The sequence below is a fragment of the Babylonia areolata genome, chromosome 30 (genome assembly GCF_041734735.1).
Source record: "Babylonia areolata isolate BAREFJ2019XMU chromosome 30, ASM4173473v1, whole genome shotgun sequence".
NCBI lineage: Eukaryota > Metazoa > Mollusca > Gastropoda > Neogastropoda > Buccinidae > Babylonia > Babylonia areolata.
In genome coordinates, this window is record NC_134905.1 from 19,667,323 (window position 1) to 19,678,065 (window position 10,743).

At 45.2% G+C, this 10,743-nt stretch overlaps 1 protein-coding gene across 2 annotated transcripts in view; it reads right to left on the reverse strand.

The window, feature by feature from the left end:
• Window positions 1-46: 46 nt before the first annotated feature.
• The window catches only part of LOC143275398 (uncharacterized), an 86,030-nt gene continuing 75,333 nt past the window's right edge, over window positions 47-10,743 (reverse strand). For both annotated transcript variants that reach the window (XM_076579472.1, XM_076579471.1), the window contains one exon: window positions 47-2,983. In XM_076579472.1, the coding sequence (XP_076435587.1) occupies window positions 1,595-2,983 (1,389 nt within the window). In that variant the 3' untranslated portion in view covers window positions 47-1,594. The remainder of the gene's footprint in view (window positions 2,984-10,743) is intronic.

Genomic DNA, 10,743 nt, shown 5'->3' on the forward strand with positions numbered 1-10,743 from the left:
CACCCCCACCCCCACACCCCCACACCATACCCCCACCCCCCCACCCTCCTCTTTTCTCGTGTATGCCACATTGCTTCACAACCTCAAGTTATGGAAAAAGTTCGACCCATTCAAAACCACAACCAAAAGCACGTCAAAACCACCATCAAAATGAAAACAAAAAACACAAGGTACATCTGCAAACGCCCGACAGAGCACAGGGAGACAACAGTCAATGGCAGATAATGATGATGACGAAAACATGGACAAGAGATAGCGGCTGTGTCCGGTCGGCCCACCATGGGTTTTTTTTTTTCTTTTCTTTTCTGCTTTCCAATCCAGCCACAAAGTAATCACAGGTGCACACACACACACACACACACACTCCACGCCTCACCGCAGGGTTTACACAACTTTTGGGGGGGGGGGGGGGGGAAGGTTAAGAAGTGTGAGGGAGAGGTATGGCAAGTGGTGTCAAATTTTTAAAACCTTTTTTTTTTTTTTTTTTTTTTTTAACAACACACTCAGGGGGGGGGGGGGGGGGGGACACAACCTTTTCCCCTATTAGCTAGCTGCCTGTCGAGTTAAAAGCAAACCAGCCAGCTACTTTACAAGACTTTTTTTTTTAGTGGTGGCGTACAAAAATATATATACACATTACATAGGGATGCCCTACGACAACAAGAAGCTCTCACGCACTGCAAAGAAAGGGCTGTCCATCATTTCAACAAGGGAACAGCGCACACTGCTCTGTACGCTTCTGTTCAAAAGCCTGTAGATCACAACTTCCCAGACAGCGTTTGTTTGCTCGCGGGCTTCTGCTGCAGCGCTTTCTGTGTATCGCTCACACTTGCTGCTTAGGCAGCCGCCACTCTTCAGTTTCCAGCCTGGTCCTTGTTGGGTGGGTAACCCACTAATTTGGGGGGGCGTGGGGGGGGGCAGGGACTGTGTGGCATCATCTTTAGTTTTAAAAGCACATCCTTCCGGGACTTTCCCCGTGATCCTGTGAGGACCTTGGAGAGAAAGGTGAAGAAAAAAGGTGAAAGGTGAAAGTGTATTTACTTCCCTGACCCTTCCCCACCAAAATCGTGCTTTCCCTGAAGTGAGTCCTTCACACACACACACACACACACACACACACACACACACACACTGGTACATACACATACTTGTGAACCAGAGCCACCAGTTCATAGCTTAACCAGAAAAAGTGCACACAAAAAAAAGAACACAAAACATTTACCAGAACACCACTCACCCGCTTCGACTTATGCGGTTTCTTCCGACGCTGGAGGATTTCAAGCAAAGTGTTAAAAAAAACATGGCGTGAAGCTAACAATAAAACATAAATGAATAAATAAATAAATAAATAAACAAACATAAAAGCACCACAAAATCAACATATTGCCTCCTGGCAGCCCGTTCACTAGCGATATAAACAGCCACCCATGTGGCAAACGTACAAAAGCTGCGTTAATAATTGACCACTCTACATCAAAAAAGCACTAGCCAATCAAAACCAGATGTATAATGAAATGACAACCAAAAAAAAAAAAAAAAAAAAAAATGAAATAAGGGAAAGGGGCAGCAGGAAGGGAACGGATGGAGTGGGGGATCATTTCTTCTTCAAACCATAGCGGGCCAGGAAATCTGAATTTTTAGAGCCCTGGCTCCCTGCGGCGGAAGAGGAAGGCGTGGAGGAGGCTGGTTTAGGGGCCGCCCCGGCCACGCCGGGGGAGGTGGGCGTGGTGGGTTTGGGGACCACCCCGGCAGACGTCGGCGACGTCGGTTTGGGGACCACCCCGGCGGAGGTGGGGGAGGTGGGGGTGGTGGGCTTGAGGCCCGGGGCCGCCCCAGCCACCCCTGGGGTCGGCTTCGATGCCGGCGTCTGCGCAGGGGGCTGCTGCTGCTGAAAGCGCGCCGCAAAAGCCGAGACCGAACTGCCGACCTTAGGGGCCCCCGGCTTGGGCGCCGCGGGCGCCGGCTTCTCAAACATGCCTTTCTGGGCGGCGATGCCCCCGGCAGCCGGGGAGGCCGGCTTGCCCGGAACCAAGGGGGACACCTTGCTCCCGTTGGGGGAGGCCGGGGAGGCCGGGGAAGCCGGGGAGGCCGTTTTCTGAGGCACGGGGGGAGGAGGGGACTTGGGACCCACCACCCCAGCCGGGGACGCCGGCTTTTCCGGGGCGGGTGGGGGGGGCTTCTTCCCTATCTGCAGCGGGGGCAGCTTCCCCTGAGGCTTGGCCGCCACAGGGATCTTCTTCTCCGGCACTGGGGCAGGGGCAGGGGCCACCTTGCCCAGGGTGATGGCCGCAGAAGTGGACTGGGCCACAGGGGCCGGGGCCGGGGCCGGGGGGCTGGGGGGAGACAGAGGCAGCGTGAAGGAAGTGGACGACTCCTCTTCAACAACAGCCTGTGGCTGAGGGGGGGAAGGCGCCTCGGCGACAACAGGGGACAGGGTGACCGTCTCCACCACCTCCTCCTCCTCGCCCCCCCCTAAACTGATGCTGGCCGACACCACCGGCTCCTCCACCTGGGCAGACACCTGGGGCACGGCAGGGGGCGGGGCCGCGTCAAACACGGGGGTCAGGGTCACCGTCTGGGCAGGAGGGGGAGGAGCTACGGCTACTGGGGTGGGGGCGGGGACAGCGGGCCGACTGGCCTCTACACGCACCGGGGAGGGCTGGGGAGCTACCACCACCTGACTGCCGCTACCACCCACCCCACCCTTGGCAGTTACCTCGGCGGCGGCGGGCTCGGCGGCGGCCGCAGACGTCCTGGGCGGGCTCTTCTTGTTGCTGCCGCCGCCGCTGTTGGCGTTGCTGGGGACCGGCGCCATCTTCTCCTCCAGCTTCTTCTGGATGTTGGCGAAGCTGTCGGCGCCCAGGTAGTCAGCGTGGCCCCGCTCCCACGCCAGGCGGCGCTCCCGGTCGTCCAGCAGCGAGTAGTCCCCGACGTCACCGCTGCCGCCCACCGTCATCTGGGCCAGCTCTCCCACCAGGCCCCCCTGTACACCACACACACACACACACGTGTTACACACACACACACACACACGTGTTACACACACACATCCTCCTCCTTTGTTAGTTTGTTGTCATTGCTTTTTTTTTTTTTTTTTTTTTTTGTCTTTTTTCCCCTTGTGGGGCTGGATGTCAGATAAAAAAGCAGTTTGTGATAACTCCACTTCCATTGTGAATTAAAAAAAAAAAATGTTTTTTTGGTTCATTTTTTTTGTTTCCTTTTCCTTCCCTTCACTCTTTCTGTAAATCAATCTTTTTTTCTTTTTCTTTTTTTTTCTTTTTTTTTTTTGTTCTTTCTTGTTATTTACTTTCAGTGATATTAGATGATACACCCATCCACTGTATGTAATCAGGTGACAAAGGGTAGGTAACTGGTCATGACACACGGCACAGTGGAAAATAATGTCACACACTCTAATAAGCACCAGAAACTTGGTAAAAACAGTCAACTTCACAAACCATGCTTCAAATCTGAGTCACTCTACTCTACCCCTCGTTTAATACCAGGTTGTTGGGGTTTTAGTGGTAGTAGTAGTAGTAGTAGTAGTTGTTGTTGTTCTTGTTGTTGTTGTTGTCCCCAACATGGGTAACTAACTAGTCGTGGCAAACAGTACACATGAGAAAACAGAACTGGAACTTTTATCACATGAAATGCTTTTAGTGTTTCATAGATGTATGTGTGTTTTGTTGCTGCTGTTGTTTTGTTTTGTTTTTCAACACATGGTTTTGCAGCATCTTTCTCAGACTCTAAATAATAAAACCACACAAAAAGAAAAGAAAGAGATACGCCAAAAAGACTCCAATAAACAAAAATGTATAAACAGGCACTCACTGAACATCACACCTCTTTTCTCTCAAACCTTTTCAACATGATTCTAATCATTTCTTCTTCTCAGAGCCTTTTCAATATATATTTCTAATAATAAATTATTCTCCTCAACTTTTTTTTTTCTGTAACTATAATTCTAATCAGTTCTTTTTGCCGAACCTTTTCAGTAAAATTCTATACATAAAAATTTCTCAACCTTTTCAGTGAATTTTAATAACTGTTTTACACATCATACAACAGAGGAGAAAAAAACACACCCACATTATGTAAAAAAATACCACAGCAAATCAATAAGAGACAGTAAAAAGCATGCAAAAAAAAAAGAAAAAAAAGAAGAAGAAATTATGACATATGTAAACAACAGAGACAGACAGACAAGACAGAGACACACCAACAAGAGACAGACAGAAGGAGAAAAAGAATTACTGAAAAGACACACAACACAACATCATCAGTCAACATGAATCTCTCTTCAAGCGCAGAAACAAACAAAATCATCATCAACATTCACAGTAAGCACTATCTTTTTTTTTTAAATCCCACTCTTTCAACCATACCAACCACCCATGACCAAGGGCAGAGAATGAACTACACCTTAAGAAATCTTATCCCCCCCCCCCACCCCTTCCCCTCTCCAAAAGCACTGTTTTAAAAACTACTTCTTTTTTTTCTCCCTTGTCCCAAACTGACAAAGAGTTTTAACCCTTTAGCATTCACCCAGTCACAACTAGCAAGAAACACATTGCCTTGAAGTGCTCCTGTAACCAGTCTGTCTGTCTGTCTACTCCATACCCATTTCACACTGACCCACTTTGCATAATAAAAACAAGAGAGGCAAGGCCTTCAAGACTCACTTGTGACAGAGTAAAACGCAAGCTTTTTATGTAATGAGAATAATTTCAAAATGTAATGTTTAAGGTGAGAAAGATCAGTTTAAAGCAAATTAACTCCCCTAGCATAATTACAGAGTAATTTCCCTTTTTACTATCTGCACCAAAACGTTTGCAAAATAAATAAAACTTCCATGATTAGCAAAAGAAGTTACTGTTTGAACAAAAAATGTTAATAATGACTCCTCTTGTTGTTGGGTCAGAATATCAGATCAAAGTGCCAAGTTTAGAGAATACAAAAAATATCAATATAACAGTAAATGCAGTTTGCATATAATTAGGCTTCATTTTTTTTTGTGTGTGTCCATCCCAGAGGTCCAATATTGTTTTAAACAAGATGACTGGAAAGAACTGAATTTTTCCTATTTTTATGCCTAATTTGGAGTCAACTAACAAAGTATTTGCAGAGAAAATGTCAATGTTAAAGTTTACCACGGACACACAGACACACAGACACACGCACGCACACACAGACAACCGAACACAGGGTTAAAACAGACTCACTTTGCTTACACAAGTGAGTCAAAAACAACCTTGTAAACAAAACAAAATCATGAGAGAATTATAACAACAAAAAAAACAACAAAAAACAACAACACCACCTGTACACAAGTAATACAGACACCATTTCATACCAAACATATTGCATAAGACAAATTTGTCACAAAATTCTCGACTAACAGCATTACCTAAAATGGCATTCTACAGATCAGTGCCATGACCCAGTTAATGTGAACAGAATTTGTAAATAAAATAAAATAAAATAAAATAAAATAAAATAATCAGTCAACAGAGCCTTTAACTAGTTAAAGGACCTGCAAACAAATTACAACACAGTCATTATTACATGCCAAACACTGACTAAAACATGTTTCTAACAACAGCAAAAAAAAAACAAAACAAAAAAACATGGAATAAATTCTGTTTAAGGTCTCATCAAACACACACACTACTGACTGAAAACTTTTAATGTACAAATTATCTTTCACATCTGAAAGTTAACCGTTTAAAAATGAAAATAAATAAATAAATAAAATGGTAAATCTGGGCCAATCGTGTTAGTCAAAATGAGGCATCAAAGATATATATATATGCATGACCTGTTTCTGCACAGCTACTGGCAGAAACAACAACATATCAAGATCACCAAGGATTATTATTCCAGAACTCGGCACTGGGAGCCCCCCCAAGAGACTCCAAACCGGCTAAAAATAACTCGGCAAACATTTCACTGAAAACACAGCTTGTACAACCCGTTCATTGACCACCAACGACAATAACAACAACAACAAAAAAAGGTTGTTTACAACAGAACTAGGACACCCGATGATTCACTTGACATGAACCATGCACCATAATCATGACCTGCAACTGTTTGGGGAAGGTTAAGAAGTCAGACGGAGCAGGACTTCCCAACGTACAGCATCTCAGTAAAAAGAAGGGGAAATAATTTGTCCACATGACAGGACATAAGCTTTACAAACAGAAATAAAATAATAAGCTCATCTTCTCACACATGCAATCATCTGCCCCATCATGCAAGTTCCAAGTATACTGATGCAGAATATATAAAGTGATGCAGAATATATAAAGTATACTGATGCAGAATATATAAAGAATATATAAAGTATACTGATGCAGAATATATAAAGTATACTGATGCACAATATATATTCAGAAGGGGGGAATAAGAGTGAGAAGGAGGAAGAAAAAAAGAAAAAAGAAGAAGAAGCCACAAGTCCACAATTCTCTGAAACATTTGCAAGAAAACATTCACTGACACATAATCAAAGACAGAAGGAAGCAAGAAGAAGAAGAAGCAGAACAACAACAACAACAACAACAACAAAAAAGATAGAAAAAGATAGACAAGAACTACGACTCGAGAACAGCACACAATAAATCACACAAAGGCATTATTAGTAGTTAGAACCGCAGTGCAACGTCCCCCACAACAAGCAGTGTGCAAAATGGAAGAAAAGCAGCAAACAAACAGCACCAAGGAGGGGAAAAAAAAAGTCTTTAAAATAAAAAAAATTATTTTTAAAAAAAAGCTCAACTCTGTCAACATTCAGTGAAGTCAGAGAGAAAGTGACTGCAAAATAAAAAAAGGGATCTGGCAAAAACCAGAACTGCACAGCACAACCCAAAGGCATAAACCAAAGTTACAACACAATGGAAAAAAAAAAATGTCACACACGTGTATCGCTTTCACTAATGATGGCATTTATGAAAATACACAAGTACACTAAACTATTTGTATTTCTATTTCTTTTTATCACAACAGATTTCTCTGTGTGAAATTCGGGAGAGCGTGTCGCTACACTACAGCGCCACGCATTTTTTTGGTATTTTTTCCTGCGTGCAGTTTTATTTGTTTTTCCTATCGAAGTGGATTTTTCTGCAGAATTTTGCCAAGAACAACCCTTTTGTTGCCATGGGTTCTTTTTTTACGTGCACTAAGTACATGCTGCACACGGGGGACCTTGGTTTATCGTCTCATCCGAATGACTAGCGTCCAGACCACCACTCAAGGTCTAGTGGAGGAGGAGAAAATATCGGCGACTGGGCCGTGATTCGAACCAGCGCACTCAAGATTCTCTCGCTTCCTAGGCGGACGCGTTACCTCCAGGCCATCACTCCACCCCTTCCCTCACTCTCTCCAAAAACGTGAGAATGGTCGATAACAAATTAACTCTCCCACCTTAAAAATTTCCTTTCAGAGGAAGTATAACTGGTTGTAAAGGAGGAGGGGTGGGGGTCTGGCAGTACAACGACAGTGAATGAAAACAAACAAAATGAATCCAAAACTGGCCGCAAGATACAACAGACCAACACAAACAGTCACACCGCAGATGAAAAAATAACATCTAACAACAACGCACTAATCACGAAAGACAAGACAATACCCACAACAACAACAAAACAGTTTCCCGACACACAAGGCGCAGTCATCGAAAAATCCTGGACATCCGCTTCTGTGGAAACGTAACGCTGCCCACGATTGTGTGAACGTGGGTAAATCATGGGGGGTATACACCATATGGAACGGCAGGTATCATTGCTATACCTCCTTTTCTCCCCTATCAGTATATATCATCAATAACGTATGTACAGTGTGAAATGGAAATCAACGGCCGCCAGCTCAGGTTATGTCTCATACCAACCCTCCGTCCTCTTTATATAACACGTACCAAATCATTTCCAAGTCCCATTCCTCTCTCTCTCTCTCTCTCTCTCTCACACACACACACACACACACACACACACACACAACTATAATCTTCTGCGTTCACTGGTATGCACACGAGTGGGCTTTTACGTGTATGACCGTTTTTACCCCACCATGTAGGCAGCCGTACTCCGCTTTCGGGGGTGTGCATGCTGGGTACGTTCTTGTTTCCATAACCCACCGAACGCTGACATGGATTACAGGATCTTTAACGTGCGTATTTGATCTTCTGCTTGCATATACACACAAAGGGGGTTCAGGCACTAAGCAGGTCTGCACATTTGTTGACCTGGGAGATCGTTAAAAATCTCCACCCTTTACCCACCAGGCGCCGTCACCGTGATTCGAACCCAGGACCCTCAGATTGACAGTCCAACGCTTTAACCACTCGGCTATTGCGCCCGTCACAACTATAATCAAAATATATACAGTTAAGCCAACAAATTTCCAAACGTCACATTGTCACACACTGACTGAACAAATCTATCAAGCAGCTGGACTTGAACGCCGTCTCCAACCCCTTCACCTGATGCAGTTCTGTTCGGGTGTGTTGCAAACTGCCATGCATCAGACTGGCAGGCAGAGAGAGACTAGACAGCTCTGATCAATACCAGTGTGTTCTGCGCCCTTGTGAGGTAAAGGTGGCAGGGGGTTGAAAAAGAGAGTGGTGAGACAGACACAGACAGAGAGAACGTGAGTGTGTGTGGGGGGGGGGGGGGGGGGGGGGGGGGGGGGGGGGGGGGGGGGATGTGTGTGTGTGTGTCTGTGCACAAACATGCGTGAGAGAGAGAGAAAGAGAGAGAGGAGAGAGAGAGAGAGAGAGAGAGAGAGAGAGAGTGTGTGTGTGTGTGTGTGTGTGTGTGTGTGTGTAAGAATGAGTGAGTGAGAGTGAGAGTGTGTGTGTGTGTGTGTGTGTGTGTGTGTGTGTGTGTGTGTGTGTGTGTGTGTGAGTGTGAGTGTGAGTGTGAGTGCGTGTGTGTGTGCGTGCTTGTGTCCATAACCAGCTTTTATTTTTATGCCAAGCTGAGTGGGCAAAAAAACGCAGCAACATTTACATTGGTGACACTTTCCGCTTCCACCGACATTTCATCGTACATCTCCGGCTGTTTACCACACTGACTCAGTCTTACATACGTGTCTGCTTATCTAGTTCCATTGCAGACAGACAGACAGACAGGCAAACAGAGGCAGAAAAGAGTCTGCTTTACTTAGCGTGCGTGTACGAGGTCAGTCTGTTTCTCTGTTCATTGTGTGATTCCATGTGAGCAGAGATGGCTCTGTGCAGATTCTTCAGAGGCCAAGTTTTTTGATGTATGTGTGTGTGTGTGTGTGTTGTGTGCGTGTGTGTGTGTCTGTTGTCTCTCCACATATGTGTGTGTGTGTGTGTGTGTGTGTGTGTGTGTGTGTGTGTTGTGTGCGTGTGTGTGTGTCTGTTGTCTTTCCACAGGTGTGTGTGTGTGTGTGTGTGTGTGTGTGTGTTGTGTGCGTGTCTGTTGTCTCTCTACATGTGTGTGTGTGTGTGTGTGTGTGTGTGTGTGTGTGTGTGTGTGTGTGTGTGTGTGTGTCTGTCTGTCTGTCTGTCTGTCTGTCTGTCTGTCTCTCTCTCTCTCTCTCTCTCTCACGGCAGATGTGTAAGATGGCCAAAGTGCTAATGTCTTCACCGTTAGAAAATAAAAATCATTCATTCATTCATTCTCTCTCTCTCCACACACACACACACACACACACACACACATATCTATGAAGCAAATAAGTAGAAGAAAACAAACAAAAACACAAAAAGCAAAAAAAAGTGTCCTCCCCAAATAAATATTCCATCCTCCTCTCCTCTTCCTCTAAGGACAACCATTTAAGAAGTTAACATACTAAACTAGTTCCGTCCTTCAATCCTTCAAGAGTTAACACACATCAGTGTGAAACGAACGACTGGTGCTTTCGAAAACACCGTCTGTCCCAACTGTATGTGTGGTATCTGCACAAGATTCAGTGCCACATAAACTTTTTTCTTTTTTTTTCTTTTTTTTTTTTTTTGAGGGGGGGGATTAATAGTAGTATCATCATTTATCACTCCTCTACCAAGTTTCAGGAAAAAAAAAAAAAAAAAAAAAAAAAACCCTAACTCCCAGTAGCTCTCAACAGCGAGCTTCTAGAACTTAAGTGTTAACTCTCTCCATACGAACAGCGAAAAGAGACGACGTTAACAGCGTTTCACCCCAGTTACCACCATCAAAATATTGCAAGTGGAAGGCTCTTATACTGAAGAGGTGAATGTTGACAAAGATACCACAATTCTGACGATGGAAGCTAAAGGTTGGGTCATTCAGACACCCACTGGACATCCGAGGGGTCTGTGTAGAGGAGAACAGAGGACTGGCCGTACTGAGTGAGTTAAACGTGCACTCATGTCTCAGAGACATCCAACCAGAGGCCCCCCCCCCCCCCCCCCCCCCCCCAATGCAGCGCTGCATACAGGTCTTGTTTCTTCTTTACAGAAAGGCCACCCAGTCAATGGTGTGTAACAAAGGCTCTACTGACTTGAGGGCGCGGGGGTGGGGGAAGGGCAAGAGAGATGTGCGTCAGTAATACATACATACCACACAAACAAACACAATGCGCACGCTCAGGTGTTGTGTGTGCAAAGTACCCCAGGAGGAGTGGAGTAGGAAGGGGTTGTTGGGGGTTGGGGTGGGGGTTAAAAGAGTGTGTGTGTATGTGTGTGTGTGTGTGTGCATATCTCTGTGTGTGTGTGTGTGCATATCTGTGTGTGTGTGTGTGTGTGTGTGTGTATGTGCA